The sequence below is a fragment of the Cryptomeria japonica genome, chromosome 6 (genome assembly GCF_030272615.1).
Source record: "Cryptomeria japonica chromosome 6, Sugi_1.0, whole genome shotgun sequence".
Classification (NCBI taxonomy): domain Eukaryota; kingdom Viridiplantae; phylum Streptophyta; class Pinopsida; order Cupressales; family Cupressaceae; genus Cryptomeria; species Cryptomeria japonica.
The window spans coordinates 119,640,340-119,662,878 of NC_081410.1; the positions used below are offsets into that span (position 1 = coordinate 119,640,340).

The 22,539-nt window shown below is 38.2% G+C and overlaps 1 protein-coding gene across 5 annotated transcripts in view; it reads right to left on the reverse strand.

Moving 5' to 3' along the window:
• LOC131053728 (serine/threonine-protein kinase STY13) overlaps window positions 1–21,699 on the reverse strand; it is a 51,645-nt gene extending 29,946 nt beyond the window's left edge. Inside the window, exons 1-5 of one of the 5 annotated variants that reach the window (XM_057988353.2) lie at window positions 21,337–21,692; window positions 20,499–21,216; window positions 18,615–18,736; window positions 18,040–18,242; window positions 17,646–17,820 (exon numbers count right to left, since the gene is read on the reverse strand). In XM_057988353.2, coding sequence (XP_057844336.2) covers window positions 17,646–17,820; window positions 18,040–18,242; window positions 18,615–18,736; window positions 20,499–20,832 — 834 coding nt within the window. In that variant the 5' untranslated portion in view covers window positions 20,833–21,216; window positions 21,337–21,692. Of the gene's footprint in view, window positions 1–17,645; window positions 17,821–18,039; window positions 18,243–18,614; window positions 18,737–20,498; window positions 21,217–21,305 lie in introns of all 5 variants that reach the window. The other 4 variants (XM_057988352.2, XM_057988349.2, XM_057988351.2 and 1 more) reach the window with 4 other exon arrangements.
• Between the last annotated feature and the right edge of the window lie 840 nt (window positions 21,700–22,539).

Below are 22,539 nucleotides of genomic sequence, written 5' to 3' on the forward strand. Positions count from 1 at the left end.
TTCAAATACTTGAAGATCATCTTCACTGCTTGCTCCTCTGACATTATTGCAAGGCGTGCACCCTTGGTCTCCTTATGTTGTGCAGTGTAGTGCTCGTGTTTACGACATGGCTTAACCGCTCCCCGTGGATTCATTTAATCTCGCGTTTGTATCAAGCATAATAGGTCGATCTTTTGGTGCAACAGCAACCATGTTTCTAACAAGTGGTATCAAAGCCTAGGTCACAGGTTCAAACCCCTCGCTTGCAAAGGGGGGGCGGGGATTGTTGCAAGGTGTGTGCCCTTGGTCTCCTTGTGTTGTGCAGTGCGGTGCTCACGTTTGCGACAAGGCTTAACCGCCTCCCGTGGATTCATTAAATCTTGTGGTTGTATCGGGCATTAACAGGTCAATCTTTTGGTGCAATGACAACTGTGTTTCTAACATTTTTATCTATTTGTCTACAATTTTTTACGATTTTTTTAAAATCCAATTATTTCCCAATTTTTTCAAAAAAAAATTATACTTTTGGTTTGTCGATTTTTTCCCCAAACAATATTTGCTGCTATGTTTACAACAAATACTCACACCACTGTACACATCAAATTCAATGTGGAACTCCTTGAAGCCATACTTTCCTCCTCTCTTGGAGCCAACAAGAATCCAACACCTTTAAAATTGGATCCAATGCATTCATATTGCACTATGATAAATGAAATCATTAACACCACAACCACTCGTACTCACCATAGTGCCCATCAATTGTTTCAAGTAGTCAAAGTCGAGCTATATGCAAATCGAGCTAAGTGGTAAAATCTTCAACAACTATGCACACAATTGACTCAACTCAATATAATCACAATAGAGATCATTGCTCCTTAAAAAGGGTAAATGATCTGGCACAACCTTGCCTATCGGCTTCATTAGCACACTCAACATTGTGCAACTTCTACACACAATACTTGTGCACAACCACACAAGACTGCTCATGTGCGTAATATGACACACCACACGCTGCCCAATTAGACAATGCATGTGTGACACATGGGGACAACTACACCACAATAAATGCTACCTTATGTGTGCAACACTTGACAGCCTGTGCACCACACAAATGACACCATCTAGTTTGACATTTGATACTATACACACATGATAATTAGTGGTGTTTGCACTACAAGAAATGACACCTTATTAACTTGCCAATGTCCTATCCACATATGTCACGTTATCATGCATGTTGGACCCATATCAACATCTATGTGGCACCCAGCTGACAACCTAGTTGTAATTCATCCATAAATACCAATATTGCACAAATGTACGAGTGGAGAGGAATTAATAGATTCAAATCTTAAACCTCTTTAATGTTTCCCTTGTTCATTCTAAAAAGAAGCGACATACCACACATCAAATGTGTAACTGGTTTGCTATTTTGTTGTAATGTCCCCTATTTATACTCTGCCAATTATCAAAGCAACATCTATGTTTACTACCTTAATTAAGCATAACTAACTAATGCCCTGTAACTAGAGAAACGACAATCGCGTGGACTCGCCGAAACTCGACGAGTCTAGGTCAAAGTCATGCCTCCCGAGTTTGCAGAGCTCAGACTCGAACTCGGCTGAGTCCAGGAGGCAAAATCGCCAGACTCGCCGAGTTGGCGAGTTTGGCCTAAAATCGCCAAACTCAACGAGTCCAGTGCCTGAAACTCTGCCGCTAGCTGGGTTAAATAAAATGACAAAAACAAAAACATTTTAAAAAGTTTTTTTAAAATGAATGATCTCGTCTTTGTTCACTACAACCTCCGCTTGAGAATGAGAAAAAATAGGGTTACAACATGTCAGCCAATAGAAAAATAACACCTGACACCTTTATTAAATAATATAAGTCTTTTTGGCCTCGCGGGGTGCTGCCCTTTGACCCCGCCCTGTATCGCGACAAGGAGCACGCAAGGGGTGTTCCCCTTGACCCCACAAGGGGCGATGCCCCTTGACCCCACCTTGGGGGCGTTGCCCCCAAACCCCCGTCGAAAAATATGGGGGGAAACTGCATCGATAGAAGTAGGGAAAATTTAACCTCCGAGTCTGACACTAATTGGATCGACCAGGTAGATATAGAGGCTGAGACTATAGCCATGCCAGAGGAGGAGCGGACAGCACGAGCAGAGACAGGAGATTCATAGGCATATAGTGACATAGATGTTCCTAATGTTGGTGAGCATGGCATGGTGTCACAGGGAGCAGTTATGGATGTGGAATCATCCAGGATCTACCTTAGATGCCTTCGCAAGGGGCCGGGGCCGGAGGGTGCAGGCTCCTTTGAGCCATAGGCTTGTAGCTGTATTTACCTTTGGTATTTGTATGGAACATTTGGTGATGATCATATGATGACATGGATTTTTTATTCCATGAGTTTTGTAATATTGTATACATTTGACAATATTTATATATCTATGTTTGTTATTTCCTTCAGCTACAATTTGCGTTTATGCTTATGTGATTGATGTATACTTGTGTATGTAATCAAATGAGCCGAGTTTGATGATGTTATTGTGTCTTTAAGGTGTGTTCAATAAAGGGTGCATGAAACAAGTTTTAAATCTTTAAAAATCTCTAAATTTCTTGAGTTTTTCACTTTCCCAAGTCCAGCTGAGTTTGAAGCCGAGTCTGACTCCAAGTCCCGAGTTCGAGTCCGAGTCGGCTTTGCCTAGTCCGAGTCCTGTTTCTTTGCCTGTAACATAACTTCTTAAAACTATGCCTAATCTCAAACTATTCCGACCCTTTTCCCAGAAGAGGGCTTAGTTGCTTAGGGCACTTGACACCACCTCTTAAGGTAGCCCAGATTACCGAACTCGGTCCATTCACCCTTGGAGCCTGCAGCCCAGATTTCAGGAGGAGTCTTTCACCCTTGGAGCTTCCTATCGGATGGTTTTACTCTGCCTCTCCCTAGCAACACCCATCTCCCTTGGGGAATAGGAAAAAATATGAAACTAATTATAGATTAGGTTATCTTTAAGGCATTCTATTACAAGAATTATTGATTGTCATTTCACTCTTGTTATCTTAGATTCTTAAAATTTAATTAATTGTAGCCATGTTGTGTTTGATGAATTTGTGTTACTGTGAACCTATTTAATTCTGTCTACTTGTCCTTCAAAATAGATCTGTAATGTCCCCTTCTCAATGGTGAGAAGTCCAGTCCGTAGGCTAACTGGAAGCAGAAATTAGGATTTCCAACTTTTGTGGGAGTTGTTTGATGATTAACGCATTGGAATTTTACAATTCAGACTATGGATTCCTTCTGGGTTTTCAGAGAGCTTCGTAGGGGTGTGACATGCATTCAGTTCAGAGAAGTTTTTCGAACTTACTATTTTAGTAAGTTGGAGGCAACCGTCAGGATTTCTGGGTCTTTCTGGGTTTTCTGAGTCCACCCACAGGGCTCAAAAAGCATTCTTTTTGATGACGTTTTCATGATTTACTATTTTTAGTAAGTACTATACCTGGCAGTACTGTTTTTAGCAGTTCAGTCCAGAGCTCCAACTCAGTTCAGTTTTGGTGATTTCCAATACTTCAATTTTCGGCTCAATTTTGGCAATAATCAGTATTTGAGAAGAAGGTATTTTTAATATATTATTACCATAGGCATGAGGTTTTAATATTTGATTATTTTATGTATGGACGACTTAGAAAGGGAGAAAATATTAATTTTTATCCTAAGTCTGCTTGGGCGAATTATTTCACCTTCTTTGTAGACACCAAAGTGCAAATTCAATAATATTGTTTTATGAACTTTAAGTTATTCCAAAAGTTTAAGGGGGTCATGTTTTGACGCCATATGCTAAGGGAATAATATGAAATGCAACACCTAAGGAGGTGAAATGAAATGTTAATGGAATTTGGGCGCCATTTGCGTGGCATTTGAATTTGAATTTGAATTTGGCTAGCGAGAAGTTATAAATAGAGGGCCTTGGGATCTCATTTTGGTATCCATTTGCTATTATAATTTATAACGAAGTGTTGTCGAAATACTATCAAACTCTTGCTTCGAGGAATGCATACCTCCTAGTGCCTGCAGTTTTGTGCTTGAGAGATAGTGCCTAACTGAACTTGTGACTGATTCTCATCCAGAGGAGCAGATTGAGCTCAACGAAGATGAAGATTTTTGTGGTGTTCTGATTTTGGAGTGCTGTTAGTCTGTTTTCCAGGTTGCTGGTTTGGTGTGGCTGTAGCATGTTTTCGTTTGCAGCTTTTTGTTCATGTGTCAGCTCATTCTGGGTAATGGCTCATTCTTTTCCTATGCCCCAGGCGATAATGTTTGTAAGTTGGTAGTGCTTAATGTTGAGTATTTATTTTTATAATGCAAATCGAACTTCTGCCTCGGACGTACTATGTTGGGCTGCCTGGGAATGCGTGTATAAATTAATATAGGGTTTTGGAATGCAGTTTGTTTGTTCTATCCTTATCGCCTACCTTGTATCTTTCATCTACATCCACTTGGGGCTTATTCTGTCGAGTATGGGTAGAGTTGTGAGTAAATTTGTGAGTTTAGTAGTTGCTGGTCTGCATTTTCCCAGCAAGTTGTTTGCATATCAGATTCTGAAGTTGTTGGTGTGGAGTGTTTTTTTAGGTGAGGTTGGTCTATGTTGGTTTGGGAGTGAATATCTATTATTATTTGCAGTTGTTGGACTTGTTATCAACACTTTGATTCATCATTCTTATCCATTTTGTAATGCTGGTTAGTAGTACTAATAGCAAGTTCCTTGTTTACTCTTAGTCCAACTAAATAAGTGGAAGAGGTTGGCTTTGCCACCTATCTTTGGACAATGATTTCTTATAATCTGAAAATCCATATTGTGCATTGTAAAGTTGATTTGTAGTACTAACAGCTATCTATTTTGGATTGTTGCTCTTAGTCCCACTACATAAGTGGAAGAGGTTGGCTTGCCGCCTTTTTTATTTATTGTAACATTGTCCTCCCACTGAATAAGCGGTCGAATTGATTGCAATTTCATTTTCAGTCCTCCCACTGGATAAGTGGTCGAGTGATAGTTGTCAATTTCAGTTCTTGTAATGTTGTAATTGACTAGTTGCACCGCCAAACTGCTGTAGAAGTTCTTTCACCTGCTGGATAAGCGGAAGGCACTGGCTAACCACCCAGTATTGTACTTGCATTGTAATTTCCAGCAGTTTATTGTGCTAACGATCCCCTTAGCACCGTATGCTCTCACCTTCCCATATTGGGCTCTTGGTGATCAGAAAGTGGAAGGGTTACTTTCAGCAGTGTTTGAATTATCCTTGTCTAACCCTAACAGGTGTTTGTGTTGATTGTAATTGTGAAAAAATGCAAAAAAAAATAAGGGGTATATTTCAAGATCACTAATTCATTCTTGTATGTATATTTATACAGATTACCATTATTCTTCCTATATACATATATTAGTATTATTATTTAATTAAATCTACATATATGAATTGTTAAATTTAAGTGATTAGATTATATGGATAGAAAAATTCACACAAAATACAGTGTATATCCTGGGAAAACCTTCCTCTATGAAGGTGAAAAACCCACCCAAGAAGTTCCTTATTATTTTATTGATACATAAAATGTTTATGCAATGAATTTGGCTTATTCCTTGATGCTAGTATCAATTCACTTCAATATACAATCCGCTAAGAATAAGTTCAATCTGCTACAGAAACTATCCACTTGATGTCTAAGATGCCAAAGCCATGTGTCTAGAATATCTGCAGGTAATGGATATATCGCAACACAAGGAGGAACACGATCTGTATACTGATTGTAAGATTCGGACTGTTGGAGATTGAAGGTTGTTTTCTAAACACAGAACACGATCTGCAGAATGTTATTCGATGTACTTCTTCAATAATTATGTCTCGATGCATATCCCATACATATAACCGATTATAGTTTCCTCCCAACCAACATGACTTCTCTAACAAGTTTGTCATAGCATTAATCATCACGTCTCTTCAAGGTGGCGGGATATATGAATTAGACTACCTTAACAAGTCATTAACTATAACCGTTTCATTGATTAATAATTCGGAAACATATATATAAGTTGAATAAAAAATGTGTAAGGCCAAAGGCCCTTTACGCATTTTATAGCGAAGTCGGGTTTTGGGAATCCGACCGATGCTATTCATCAACACTCCCTCTTAGCTAGGGAGGAATCCTTTTGGACATCTGAGTTACATAGTCATGGCCACTCCCAGAGGGTGAGTGCACTCAAATGCTAAGTCATGAAGTCTCTCACATGACATTCACCATACCTACTCACAGAGTGTGGAACAAGGGCTGGAACCTCAAACTTCTCTCGCAGAGAAGAATGCAACACAAGGGCTGATACCTCAAACTTCTCTCACAGAGAAGAATGCTCAACAAGGGCTAATACCTCAAACTTCTCTCTCAAAGAAGAATGCTCATCAAGGGTTGATACCTCAAACTTCTCTCTCAGAGAAGAATGCATGACAAGGGCTTGCACCTCAAACTTCTCTCACAAAGAAGAATGCATTATAATACATATCAAATAAATATTGATGCTGAGACTCCCTCTCTCCCTCTCAGCAAGAGCTTCATTTTCCACAATTCCAAGCTTGTCTCAAAAATGCACAAATTTCACTTTCGCAAGAGGCTTGGTGAAAATGTTGGCCGTCTGCTCCTCAGTACAAATGTATCTCAACTGAACAGCATTCCTTTGTACCATATCCTTGATATAGTGGTACTGAATCTCTACATGCTTCGTTCTGTCATGAAATACTAGATTGACTAAAAGCTTTACACAGCTTTGATTATCACAATGTATGATGGTAGGCTCCAATGATTGACCAAACAATCCTGCAAGGAGCTTACGAAGCCACACTGCTTCACGAGTTGCTACACATGCTGCAATGTATTCTGCCTCTGTAGTGCTTAGAGCTACTGAAGACTACTTCCTGCTACACCAGGAAATCATAGCAGATCCCAAACTGAAACAACAACCAAAAGTGCTCTTCCTATCAGTAACACTCCCTGCCCAATCAGAATCAGAATATCCTTCAAGAATCAGGTCCATACTGGAAGAGTATTTCAAGCCATATCCAACTATGCCACGCAAGTATCCCAAGATATGCTTGACTGCAATTAGATGTATCTGTTTACATTCACTCATGAACTGACTAAGTGCACTCACTGCATAACAAATATCTGGTCTAGTGTTAACTAGATACATTAGGGACCCAATCAATTGCCTGTACATAGTAGGGTCCACAAGATCTGAACTAGCTGCAGCTTCCCTTAATTTCTTCAAGTTAGTTTCCATGGGTGTGGACATGGATTTACAATCTGTCATTCCAAATCTCTTCAAAATGACGATGGTGTATTTACCTTGAGTTAGGATAATCCCATTAGGCCTCTGCCACACCTCCAACCCTAGAAAGAAGTGCATAAGTCCTAAGTCCTTCATCTCAAATTCTGAAGTCAGCTCCTTCTTACATCTAATAATGAGATGATCTTCTCCGGTAATAAATAGATCATCAACATAAAGTACCAAGATCAACATATCACCATTGAATACTTTGAAGTAAAGGTTTGGATCAGCATCATTTTTGCAGAAACCCAAACCCACTAAGCATCTATCAATTCTTTCATACCAAGCCCGAGGAGCCTGTTTAAGACCATATAGGGCTTTCTTCAATTTACACACATGAGACTCTTTCCCATGAATCACGAACCCCTCAGGTTGCTCGATGTAGACTTCTTCTTCAATCACGCCATTGAGAAAAGCAGTCTTCACATCCATCTGATGCAACTTCCATCCTTTAGCTGCTACAATAGCAATGATGGTTCTAATGGAAGTATAGCGAGCAACAGGTGCAAATGTTTCTCTGTAGTCTATTCCTTCTTGTTGGGAGAAACCACGAGCCACAAATCTAGCTTTGTACTTTTCAATGCTGCCATCAACGGCATGTTTTATCTTGAACAACCACTTGGAAGATACAATAGACTTCCCTTCTGGTCTAAGCACAATATCCCACACATTGTTCTTTAGAATGGATTGATACTCTTCATCCATAGCATCTTTCCAAACTTGTTGATTTGAGGCTTCTTCTACACTAGACGGTTCAGATTCAATAAGATTACACATTAATGCAACATAACCAGAGAATCTTTGTGGTCTTTTGCTTTCCCTGAATGTGCCTCTAGGAGCAGCAAACTGTTCTGCTTCTTGCATAGTGTTTCGTGCCCAAAGAGGTCTCTTTCGAGACACAACAATATCCCTGGGCCCATCAGTGGGATCCAAGGGTTCAATTGGATCATTGCTTATATCAGGTTCCGTAGAGTCCCTCTAAACCTCAGGAGTATGGTCAATATCCATGTCTTGAGGAGTCTCATCATCTATCTCCATGCATGAGCCCTTTGATTTTTTGAATGCAACATCTTCCTCAAATGTGACATCCCTGTTAACCTCTATTTGCTTTTGACCAGGAATGTAAACACGATAGGCTTTGGAGGTTTCACTGTAGCCTACAAATATTCCTCTCTTGCCAGAAGGCTCCAACTTGGTTCTCTTGTCCTTGGGAATATGAACATACACAGGACAACGAAATATTCTTAGGTGACTAATATCAGGTTTGATACCTGAGAAGGCTTCTTTAGGAGTTATATTTTGTAATATTCGATGAGGACATCTATTTTGAACATACACTATTGTTCTAGAGGCTTCTGCCCATAGAAAAATTTGTTCTTACTTTCAGCAACCCCATTTTGTTGAGGGTTGTAAGGAACACAGAACTCCCTCTTGATCCTTGCCTCAATACAGAAATCACGAAAGCTACCCGAGGTGTATTCACCTCCATTGTCAGACCTTAGAATTTTAATTTTCTTTCCAGTGATATTTTCTACAAGAGCCTTAAACTCTTTAAACCTACCTAGGACTTCATCAGACTCTTTAGACCTTAAGAAATAAATCCAAGTCTTCCTAGAGTAGTCATCTATAAAAGTTGCATAATACAAACATCCACTTAGGGATGGAATTGACATTGGACCACATAAATCTGAATGTACAAGATCTAGTATTTCTTTAGACCTAATTTCACTGCTATGGAAAGGACTTTTAACATTTTTACCCATAGCACAACCTTTACAAGTACCATCATTTACATGAATGAGTTTAGGTATACCTTTTACCATCTTCTCCAAAGATGGGAGAGCCCTGAAGTGAAGATGTCCAAGTCTCATGTGCCAGAGTTCGCTGGAACTTGCAGAATCATGAATAAGTGCTTGAACTGGGAGAGTGGAGAGTTTGTGTAAACTCTCATGTCGATTTCCAATCACACGAGCAGTCTTGATGCTGGAGTTCTTAGGCCAAGCAAGAACTCTTCCTTCAGAAAATGCAATTTGATATCCCTTATCCTCCAAGGCTGAAATGGATACTAGGTTCCTCTTGATCCCTGGAACAAACAATACATCATTTAGGTGTAGAGAAACTCCTGATTCAAGTTTTAGAGATGTAGCACCAATTCCTCTTACAGCATAGCGTGCATCATCCCCAATGATGACTTGGAGATGTGACTCTTTCTCTACTAAATCAGAAAGGTACTCCCGATGACCGGTGATACGTCAAGAGGCTCCACTATCAATTAACCATGTATCACTGTCCGTAGGAACATTGCTTGATAATGCTGATATGAAAAGAAAACCATTGGAGATATCTTCAACCTCCTTCTGAGATGAAACTTCATTGATGTTTGCTCCTTGATGATTAGGTCTTGTTAAACAATCCTTTGCAAAGTGACCAAACTTGTCACATCTAAAACACTGGATGCGAGAGAGATCTTTCTTCCTCTTTCTAGAATCAGGTGCAGAATCTGATTTGAAATCTCTATTCTTTTTGAAGTTGCCCTTCTTCCAATACTTTGGCTTCTTGGTAGATTGAGCGGCAAGAACATGTGTATCTTCATTTTGAGAACTCTTGACAATTCCTCTGGTAGTCAATCTTGATTCTTCTTGAATACAATCTGCTCGAAGTCGATCAAACTTAGGTAATTTTGACCTTCCACTTATGCTTTGAATAAATGGCTCCCATGAATGAGGCAGACCATTCAAGGCTAGCATGACAAGCTCTTTATCTATCACTTGATCCCCAATTGCACATAGTTGATCTCTTAATTCTGAAATTTTCATGAAGTAGGTTATGACTGAATCTCCTTTTCCCATCTTCACTTGGTGGAGTTGTTGTCTCAAGGCAAGAGCCCTACTTACGTTGTTAATCTCATATAAACCTTCCAAGGTCTTGAACATATCTCTTGCAGTTGTCATCTTGGAGATGAGAGGTACCAAGTGATCCCTCACGGAGTCGATTAATATCTTCTTTGCTTTGATGGCATTTTTCTTGAATTGCAATTTCTCCTCATGATCTTCACGTTCGGATAAATCCTTTTCCTCTATGAATTGAAGAAGATCATTCTCTTCAAGTGCAATGAGCACTCTAAAATTCCATGAGGTGAAGTTAGATGCGCCTTCAAGTCTATCTTTGACTTTAAGACCATTCACCATTTTCGAGACTTAGAGACATTGCACGGCGGGGAGAGAGAAGAGAGAATATTTAGAAGTTGTTTAGAATTTGATCACGATCTTCTTTCACCATGGCTCCGATACCATGTTAAATTTAAGTGGTCAGATTATATGGATAGAAAAATTCATACAAAATACAGTGTATATCCTAGGAAAACCTTCCTCTATGAAGGACAAAAACAAAGCCAAGAAGTTCCTTATTATTTTATTGATACATAAGATGTTTATACAATGAATTTGGCTTATTCCTTGATGCTAGTATCAATTCACTTCAATATACAATCCGCTAAGAATAAGTTCAGTCTGCTACAGAAACTATCCACTTGCTGTCTAAGATGCCAATGCCGTGTGTCTAGAATATCTACAGGTAATGGATATATCGCAACACAATGAGGAACACGATCTGTATACTGATTGTAAGATTCGGACTGCTGGAGATCGAAGGTTGTTTTCTAAACACAGAACACGATCTGCAGAATGTTATTCAATGTACTTCTTCAATAATAATGTCCCGATGCATATCCCATACATACAACCGATTATAGTTTCCTTCAACCAACACGACTTCTCTAACAAGTCGGTCATAGCATTAATCATCACGTCTCTTCAGGGTGGCGGGATATATGAATTAGACTACCTTAACAAGTCATTAACTATAACTGTTTCATTGATTAATAATTCAGAAACATATATATAAGTTGAATATAAAATGTGTAAGGCCAAAGGCCCTTCACGCATTTTATAGCAAAGTCGGGTTTTGGGAATCCGACCGACGCTATTCATCAACATGAATTACATTTGTTCTTCCATTTACATGTTCTATGATCTTACTTATTACTAGCTACTAGATAAGACCATCCCTTAGATCACCTAGGATCCGGATATAAACTGCATTAGTTCTTGTTCTTTGTCTTGAACAACATTCGTTTCCCTTCTATTCCTTCTTTTGGTTTTATCGGTAGCTTTCCAACTGCAATGTCAGCCCTTTTCATCCTTTTGTACTCCCTTCATACATTCATCGATCATTAATACCTGAAATATTTGTATAGAGTTAACTATTAGGCCAACAAGATACAAGCTTTGGCACCTACGATATTATGAATGCTTCTAGAATCAATGGCCATCACAATTCTACTCTTCTCATTGCTTTTTATCCTCCAAATCAGGTATTCAATGATCCCCAACATGAAAATAAGGTAAAGGATATTATCATTATTGATCTTCCTATGTTAATTTTCCCTATATTTAATGCATAACTCATTCAAATTCATGTGAAATTCTTATAGTGTCTTCAACCATTGTGTTCTTAGACCCGCATCAACCCCCACTAGATCCAGAGATAAGTGCAAGGTCATCTATTATTTCCTTTGACCAGATCAAGCGGAGAATTTGTTTCTCCATTACCTTTCTATTATTTGTTGGTTGATAGAGTAATTGTGGAAATGGCTCTGATATAAGGAAACTCCTGAAAAGCTTTAAAGTAATACAGATGCAAAAGCATATGGATTTCAAAGAATCGATGTTGTTCAATTAATCAAGGAGACAAAGCTCCTTTAAATAGAGTTACAAAGACGATGTTTCTAAAAGAAACAATCGTTAACTAGAGGTGAAATTAGAAACAACTTAAATGACCATTAATAACACAAAGAGAAAGAAATTATTCTAATACCCCCCCTTAATGGTCATCATTCTAATTACCAAGAGAAATAACAGAGAAGGTTGCCCCCTTCTTCTCAGAGCACGCTGCAACAGAAGACAAGAGCCTGCCACTAACTTTGCCACTTGAGATGAGTCCACCACCAACCCTCCCAGAAACTGCATAACTTCTGGAGATACCCAAAACAACACCAACCATCCAACCTAATGTTGGAGAACTGTCCCTCCCTGTAACCAGAGACACACCAAGAACAGTTGTCACGATTTTGAGGAAAAAATCGGCAAACCCTCCAAACTATTGCAGATGAGCAAGATGCCCGAAAATAGACTGCAAATAAGAGACTAGTGCAAATGTTCGCACAACAACTCTAAGTGTGACAAAAAACAGACTGCAGCAAAGTACATTTTTTAAGGAAAAAATCATAAACCCTCATGATTTTATTTTATTTTTTTACAGGGACAAAAAATATTTAAAAACCCACAAATAATTTTTTAGGACAAAATTATTAAAACCCACAGATTTTTTCAAGGGAAAAAAATATTAAAAACCGAAACAAACCTCGATGCCCATAAGCCATCTTCACGCTTTTCGAGGCACGGAAAACAAGGTACTGAGAAGATACTAAGTGCACAAAACCTGACTGCCTTCCAACATCATGTTGGTCAATGACGCCATCTTGTACGCTTCCCAATGCACGGAAAACGAAAAACTGAGAAGAGGCGCTGGCATGGAATTCAAAAAAATTGAATCCCATTGCAGAAACAGAGGGAGATGCAGGTACAGACTTCACAAAATGTACGGCTAACACAAATTTCAAGAAAAAAATTCCAACTAACCCAGAAAAATCCGAAGACAACCCAAAAATCTTTGCGAAAAACCCAAAAGGAATCTACTGTCGAAATCTGGATCCGTTGGCTTGAAAATCGAGGCACCCAGAAAATTTTGACGACAACCCAATTGAGATCTCGAAAAACCCACCACGAATCTATACTCAAAAAAAAAAATTGACTGAATCTGGAGGGTCAAAACCCTAGCCGAAAGTCAAAAAATGCGGGTTTGACCAAGTTGCAAGTTGCAGAAAAAATGGCGTGTCTATACCACGCCGAAAAATGCCGAAAACCCTCGCCAGACAGACGCAAACAGGAAGAATCCCGTTACACAGCATAAACACGGTCCAAAACGGACTTTTGAACACAAAAAATAAAATTTGAAAATCTACAGCAAAACTGGACTCGAACCTAGGACCTTCCATATGTTGCTGGAGTGCTCTACCACTGAGCTACTGGCCCCTCTTGGACCAATCCATCGTCGGTCCGGGTGTGGCTTAACACCAACACCACCCCTTAAGCCACACCTCTCGTGTGCTTGGCGCTCCTAAGCCTGGACCTGGCTCTGATACCATAATACAAATGCAAAAGCATATGGATTTCAAAGAATCGATGTTGTTCAATTAATCAAGGAGACAAAGCTCCTTTAAATAGAGTTACAAAGACAATGTTTCTAAAAGAAACGACCGTTAACTAGAGGTGAAATTAGAAACAACTTAAATGACCATTAATAACACAAAGAGAAAGATATTATTCTAATATAAATAAGCTTCTACGTGATGAACTATGTCCTTAAAAGTTGTAGACCTCAAGGCTTTGATAAAAACCCTGATGGATCATAGCCCTTTAGTTTACATTGCAATAACACATCAATGGAAAACCTCATCAACAAGTAAATAGGTTTGACAGAATTATCTTGGTTAGTATATCAAGGAGACTTGATACACCAGATTTTGCAGGCCATGAATTAATCTTCTTAGATATAATTCTTTAAGAAAAGTTGTTATATGCTAGTCCTCAATAGTTATCTATCACATCCAACAGCATTCTTACTTTTTCCTCCACAAATGGAGTGATTTCTTATTTCCAATCATCACCATCATGGGAGTCAGCACAGAAAGCCATCATTGATCTTCTAACAAGGCGATATAAATCGCCCAACACAATTGTTATGCTCCTAATAGAAATGTGCTATTCTTAGAGATGGAAAACATTCTGTAACTAGAATCTGAAATTCTGAAAGGTAGGAGGCAAGAATGAAAGCAAGCACTGTCCAACTATCAGGGAGGGGCAAGAAGTTAACATGGATTCGGCTTCATTCACCCGGTTGGAGGAGTTGTCAACTCGTTACTAGACCCGAACACCAGAGGTGCATCCTTCCCAGTCCTCTTGTACTCGAATGGGATAACAGAGCTTCTTGAGTTGCCCCGACACTAGAGTAGGGGGGCTGGCTATGGCCCCAGATCCACCCATGCCTCCACTTCCAATGCTTCCGTGGCGGTGCTTTGCCACTTTGGTTTTGATAAGTGGGGGGGCTAGCAACTATCGAGTGCAAGCTGATTCGGTGCAGTAGGTAAGCAGGTCAAGTTGCTTGCTTGTAGGTTAGCTTCAGTCTAGAGAATCTGTCAGGTGGGAGGAAGGTGGGAGGGAATAGAAGGGAATAGCAGGGGACTAGAGTAATAATCTGCTGCCCCACACATGCCATTTATCTTCCAGGGATCCTCCTCTTTGGGCCCTTGATAAGGTACTTCCCTTGAAAGAGGTAGATGTCCCCTACCCCCTACTATTTTAAGGTAAGGGTGCGGCAGGCTGACCGTACTCTAGCTTGGTAGTTTCCACCGCCTGTCCAGGGTTGAGCCCTGGGATTTGAGTTGATATGGTCAATCTCGTGGACATTCAAGGGCTAAGCAATTGCCCTACTATTCTATAGGCTTCCCTTGTATTCTCTCAGTCAAAGGATAGCCGCTCCCTGAGGTTGATGCCATACACCATTGGGCAAGGGTTAAGCTTTAGGTTGAAGCTGCCGGAATGCCCTTTTGACAACATCATTGGAACCCTTTCAAATAGTTGGGGGTCAGTGTCTTGTGGCTGTAATGGAAAGGGTGAGCCCCCTTAGGAGCCAGCCTTACACCTATCCAGAAAGCACGGAACCAAACCCAGAGAGGGGCACCCTGCATTTGAACCCTACTGAGCTTAAGAAAATGAATTTGAATATTGAAATCCTCTCTGAACAGAAATCTAGCATATATCTGCTGAAGCGTGATATAAAAAACAAAATCTGAACTAAACAAAACTCATTCTCAAAATATATAGATCCAGGAATGTGGAAGCTGAAAAAAGAAAACGTTGTTCATTTTTACTTTGAATTAAAACTGAAGTTGATTGAAAAAAGAAGTTTTAACACATAATATTGAGACTAGGACTCAGCTCAGAATTAGAGGACCATTTTGGGCTTGAACAGCCAAAAAAAATTGCATGACTCAGCAAATAAAATCAGTTCAAATTGATCAAAACCAACTAATGACCAAACCCACCCAAATTTGCCCAAATTCAGCCCTTCATTATGCAAATTACACTTGCCTCCTATGAGAGCTGCAAAACAGAAACTGAGATGATAAATGACGAAGGTGGGGCAGTTTGCAACTTTTAGGTCAGTTTTTCTATTAGTGTTAATATTTTTAATGAGTATCTTTGAGACTAACAAGTTTAGGAGTCTAACCTCACAGGTTTCCAAACTCACCAAGGCTTCAAACTCTTAAAAAATTTTGCGTTGAGGTAGCTGGACTTGTTTGGACTGACTCAGCTTAGTAATAAGTGGGTTCCTCTAGACTCACCAAGTATAATAGCTATGATACAACATATTTTAACAAAGAACAACCCAGAATAATGGAAACCACAAACTAAATCTCACATCCTCAATATTAACAACCTATAACACTGCATAAAAATGGCAAAAATGTTCTGGAAAATATATGAGCACCAAGTCAGATCAATTTCAGGAGCAGAGTGGGTGCTACACTTCACTAGACTTACTCTTTTAGACTCCCACAGACAAAAGATATTTAGCATAAGACAATCTATTAATTCCCTACCTGCAAAATCCTACCAAACGACCTGGGTATATAAACATTGACCAAAAGTTCAGTTGATGGTCCCACACCTTAAAATATGGGTTGTTGGACCCACTGCCAGAAACAGGTGGGATAGCCCCTTAACCCTAAAAGTGGTTTCCCTACATACATAACTAAAGGCTGGGTTAGCCCCTTAACCCCAAAAGTTGTTTCCCCACTTACATAACTAAAGGCTGTCTAGGCCTATTACCCGATACAGTCATTATTATTGGAATCCTAACAACAATTACATAACAAATATGGAAAAAGGAATTCAGACATAACAAAGACCAAAATTAACATCATGGAAACCACATGATCTTCTAAAATAATGAAGGTGGAAACTAATAATAATTAATGGTAATTTCTAGAAAAAAAGTTGTATCCAGTCTGGACATTCTTTTATGTTTTGAAGTATTTAATTATAAAATCATTTTTTGATTTATAAATATTCAACTACAAAAAATGAATAATAGCTTAAACTAAAAAACTGTTGACTTAGTGGTCAGCACCTCCTGGGGCACTCATAACATGGCTTAACCGCCTCCCGTGGGTCAGGTTAAATCTGACATTTGTATCAGGCATTGATAGTTCAATCTTTTGGCGCAACAGCAAAACGATTCCATCAATTGGTATCAGAGCCAAGTTCACGGGTTTGAGTCTTCCTTTAGTGGGTGCTGGAGGCTTAGTTGGTGCTGAGGGGGAGATTGTTCACTCGGTGGTCAGCACCTCCTTGGGGACTCATGACATGGCTTAACTGCCTCCCGTGGGTCGGGTTAAATCTGGCATTTGTATCGGGCATTGACAGTTCGATCTTTTGGCGCAACGGCAAAACAATTCCATCAAAAACATCAACAGGGAACTAGAACTAAAAGATATAATAAAATGTATCCAGATTATAAACCTCAGCCTATTTGTACATGTTATTGCTCTTTTTTTAACTAATAAATTTCTGTGAACTGAAATAAAAAATTAAAAAAATCCTGCATATTTTGCATATGTTACTGTTATATATTATTTTATATTTTTTGGGGAATACACCAGACCTTTTGAAAGCAGTAAATTTGGAGGTTTGTTGTTTGGATTGTAGAAGTGGAGTCTCCGCGTGTGTATTTTTTCTATTTAGATACATAGAATGTGTAGCAAACAATTACTAAGTGAAAAAGTAAAGAATTAAAGGAAAAAGTTGATACTTGAAAGCTTTAAAGTTTAAAGAATAAAGTTATATCTTAACAAATTACAACTAGGCCAGCGGGACTCAAAAGTACAGCAAGCTATGGTAGCAATAAAATAGAGTGCATAGATAATGACATAATTGTTTGCTAAGCTAAAATGAAATCTTGAAGTTGTTTGAATGTAACTACTTCACCGATAGCAACAAAAGAAAAAAAAACATGAAAGAAATACTTTTGAACACGCTCATTCCTGTTGAAACAAAATACCCAAAAAAGCATCAAATTCAGCTTCTAGAAGATAAAAGTGTTCGTAATGTACCTCTGGTGCCATGTAACCAAGAGTTCCTGTCTCACCAATCATGTCCTTGGGATTCTGAGCCTCAACACGTGCAACTCCAAAGTCTGCTATCTTAAGCGTTCGACTTTTGTCCAGCAGCATGTTTTCTGTTTTAACGTCTCTATGAACTATCTTTTGTGAATGAAGATAGCTTAACCTGAAATAGATGAGAATTATAAAGTTAAACTTATAATACATAACAACTGGATAATTCATAATGGTTGTCAAGTTTGATGATAACAAATAAAGGATAAAATGCTACTTTAGATATATATTAAGACACATGACACACTTAATCAAATTATGTTAGTTAGTTCTAGACGAAGTCATTTCAACAACTACATGCATGTATATGAAGAATATGATAGGAACTCACCCTCTGGAAAGGTCCAATGCTAACTGGATCACAACATTATAAGCAAGTTTTCTTCTCCGGTTTTTTATGAGGTAGTTCTTCAGTGTTCCTCCAGCAAGATACTCTACAACAACACAACAAGCATTGGATGGACCCTCAAGACCACCTTCAGTATCATTTGAACCGTGCATAAGGTCTGAAGAACCCATTGAGGCACCTATAAACTGTGACAGCAATAAAACAGAAAGCTTAGAGCATATAAACACCAATACACCTAGTTTGAATCCAAGAAGAAAAACAGCCAAAGCAGTTTTAATTTGCATACCGATAACCTCATCCTATGGTTTACAAGTGAGAACAATCTCATATATAAAAGAGAATTCATTACCATAAAAAGTAATGCACTCACAAGCTGTGTGTAAAGTAGAACTGTAGTGAATATTCTATCAAGAAAAAAAAACATAAAATGCATAAAGAAGCACTTTTACCCGATTTTGTTATGTCAAATGTGATGGCCTCATTGATAAAAATGTACCAAGGCAAAACCATGGAGCTAAATCCAAATGAAAGAGAATAGGCCAACACTGAGCACATACCTTTGTTACATTTGGATGGTCTAGTTTATGCCATACAGCCACTTCTTGTCGAAATGCGGTCCTCACTGCATCTATCTCAGCTGCTGTTTTGGTTTGTTCTTCTCCCCAGTCAAGCAGTTTCACTGGATGGCAAAAGAAAGAATTGAGTTTAATGGTAAATATGTCTGAATCCTACAGCCTTATCCAACAAGCAAGCAAAACACAACTGCAAAATTGCCATGATGGTTACACAAACAAAAAAATATATATCACTACACGTACAGAGCATTCCAACCAAATTCTGCGAGAAGAAATTTGCCTCAAAATAAGTAAAATATAAATGTAGATAAACAAAGCCACAATCCTACTTTGAAATCAGGAAAAACGTAAATGATAAATATTTCTGACAAAGTTGGCATTCAGAACATTGCAATGCTACCTTAAGACTAAAACCAAAATCATGACTTGCAAATTGTGACGGAAGCAATCTGAAAAATCCTGGCCACTTTACTAAAATATTATGCTACAAAAGTGACCTTTATATTCTATTCAGGAAGGATATAATCTGGATTAATGGCATTTTATTTCATTGAACTTCTTGGGTAGCTTTTGCATCTCAAACAGAAAGAATCTTTACATCCTAGGCTTTGAATAAAAAGAAAGATCTCGCAAACAAGTATAGTCCTACAGATGCAACACTGATGTCAAAAATATTGCTTATTCATACCCCGATTGGAACAAAACAGTATATAAATGGATTTTAGTGTGCAATCAATTGAGCTTCAGAAGACGATAGTGTGCAAGGTTCCTACTGTCAAGCACCATCCTAAACTGTTGAGAACCATACTGTCTACCAGTTTAAGGAGTCGAGAGACGTTGAAGCTGAGACCAACATACAACCATTGTCAACTAGTAGCCAATATATCAAAAATGGTCTGCCTTAATTATACAATAATTGTTGGAATTGGCACACAAATATTGGTCTATGCACCCAACTAAAAAATGGAAGGAATAAGAAACTTTGTACAATATGTGGTCAAGAAGTGCTCTATGAAATGATTAAAAGCATGGATTTAATACCGATACTGTAAGCAACCTCTTTCCAAGATTGCAGAAATCAACGAACTAATGCCTACTGAAGTTTAGCATGCTTCTTTGGGTGTAATATACATCTGCTATAGGTCAAATCCATCACCCAGAAACGGTAAAGGGCAAATGCCATTATTTTCAGCATAATATTACCGTATCTAATACCATTTTAGAAATGCAAAACCCTCTTGCATGGTGTGAAGATGGGAGACCAGTGAGCTTTAAATGTTTGCAGAGCTGGGGTAATTCCTCTTACAACTTGGTCAAATCTGCAGGCTACCAGGATTACCTGAACTCCGACAACCACTTGTATCCCCTGTAGGGCATTTTCTCTGCAACAATGTTTTGAACTTGGATATACTGATAAGTATAGATTAGCATTTGTGCCCCTAGCCTCACCAGCTTAAGAAACAATTGGACATTATGACCAACATCTATTGAGCACTAAACTACTGGACAAAAGCTGCTAAGGAGCAAATGTTGCTGAAAGTAAACAAGACAGACAAAATAGCGTTACTATTGTATCAAACGAGTTTTCTGAATGGTGAGGAATCGTACTTTTCCCATGGTTGACAAGAATTCAAATAATGTTGCGGCTATAATCATCAAAGGACAGGCTTCAGATACGCTGTTTACTGTAGACATGGATTATATTCAAAGCAAGCATGCTTATCTAAAACTCAACATGCAACGGATTGAACCATTCCCTCACTATGGAAAATGAAAATGATCCTAAGAATTGAAAAAGAAAGAAAAGAACTGCTAAAAATTCAGATCACAAAAAGCAATAGAAACTAAAACGCAAGGACACCATACCCGCAACATCCTGGCCATCAAAAACACCTCTATATACAGCTCCAAAAGTGCCTTGGGCTATTTTTCCCTTCAGAACTAATTTCTTAAGGTCAATTTCCCATTCCTCCTTTGCTCTTTTAGATTCTTTTTCCATAGTCCATACCCTACTCAAGTGTTTCTCCAGCTGGGCATCCAGATTCTTCAGATCAATCTGGTCTGCCCTGAAAAATCCTTCCTTCTTCTTGGAGCTCTCGCCACCTTTGCCAAGACCTTTCACCCCGTTAGCCATATTATTTTCATCCGGTTTCCCATTTCCAAACCCCTCCTCTGTCTTCAATTCAGAATCTTTCTCCATTATTTCACCAGGCCCAACAGATTCCTGTAATACAGAGCGTATTCCTCTGTTGGAGATCGTCTGGGATTGTGAAGAAAAGAGAACTCAGTGTCAGTCTCCACTAGCCAGGCCTTAAATCTGACACGTTGATATACGTGTTGCGTGTGTTTGAGCCCTGATCCTCTACAGCTCAGATTCGACAAAAGCAAAAGAAAACCTGAATCCAGCTGCTAGGACTACCCAGAACGGACTGCAGGACACAAGTGACTCTGTGAGTAAAAGTCGCGAGATGTAAAAACTCATAGAAGGCTGCCACCTTTAACAGTACACCCACAATGTCGGGTGCCAGTCCAATACAGACTGTTACAATTCCCACCAAATTCCAAGACGTAGATCAATTAGGTACTGCAAAAACACAATTGGGTAGCACAAGAACACCAATGGGCGGATGAAAAATCTCAATAAAGGGACAAAGCTACATAAAAGTACTTTACCTTTTACAGGTCTTGGGATCGAATGCCCTACCATCAGATTGGCTGGAACCTCAATTCGAATGGATTCATAGTACTTTGTTGAAGGAGATACATCCAAGCATCTACAGATGGATCATGAGGGACTTGTCTCCTGACTGCACTCATGGAGTCAAAATCCAACAAAGCTTCCAACTGACAGGAAACGATTTTATATTATTATCAGCATTGTTGTTAAGGAAGAGGCCAGTGAAGATCCCAAGGGCAGAAGAAAGTAACAGATAAGGAGATCATCGGGATGGAGATTCGGAGAGTGTGGACGAATCACGCGGAGGAAATTTTAGCTTAGAGAAAAAGGTAAAGCGAAAATATTGATTATGGCCTAAAATCTTTGAAAACTAGAATCAATTATTAACTCCTCAGGGTGAAACTATTTAAGGACAGAAGTCTTCTATATTTATCTTCTTGGTGTTCCTTTTTAATTATGTTTGTGGGTTGGTTGGCAAGTGTATTCTCTCAATCTTCTTAAAATCTGGATTATTAAAGGTTTCGGTTGCTTTTTGAAGTCAAATTTTAATAATTTAATTAATTATTATATATATTTTAAATATATCGATCTTAAAATATTGATAAAAAATATATTGATCTAAAACTAATTAAAGATATCAATTTTATTTTATTTTAATTAATAAGTATATTTATTATTTAAGTATTATTTTATTTTATTTTAATTCTAAGAGTAGGAACTTTTTTTTAATTTCTTGAATCTTTTTGATGAAGATGAATTGTTTATAATCAACTTGAACACCAAAATATGTTAATTTAGCATATAGAATGTTATTAACATCACATATCATCTAGGTCGGTTGATTGTCTTTAAGGGCACATTTGAGAAGTGCATCAAATTATATTTATGGATCCTGATCCTTCTTTTTGAAATTTTATAACCATGAGATCAATGCCATCAAAATTATTAATTAAATAATAAAAAATAATTAGTTGATTATGTAAAATAATAAAATAATAATAATCTAAAAACTATTATTTCTTTCAAAAATAAAATAAGTAAAATAAATCAAAACAAAATCTACAAGATTAATTCAAAATAAATGAATTTAAAAATAAAATACTTTTGTATGTAGAGGACCTTAAATAATAATGTTTTTTTCAATTTATTTTAATTTTATTAATGTTGTGTGTGGATAATATCATCAATTTTATATTAGTATTTATATGTAATTGCATGTTAAAATAGTTT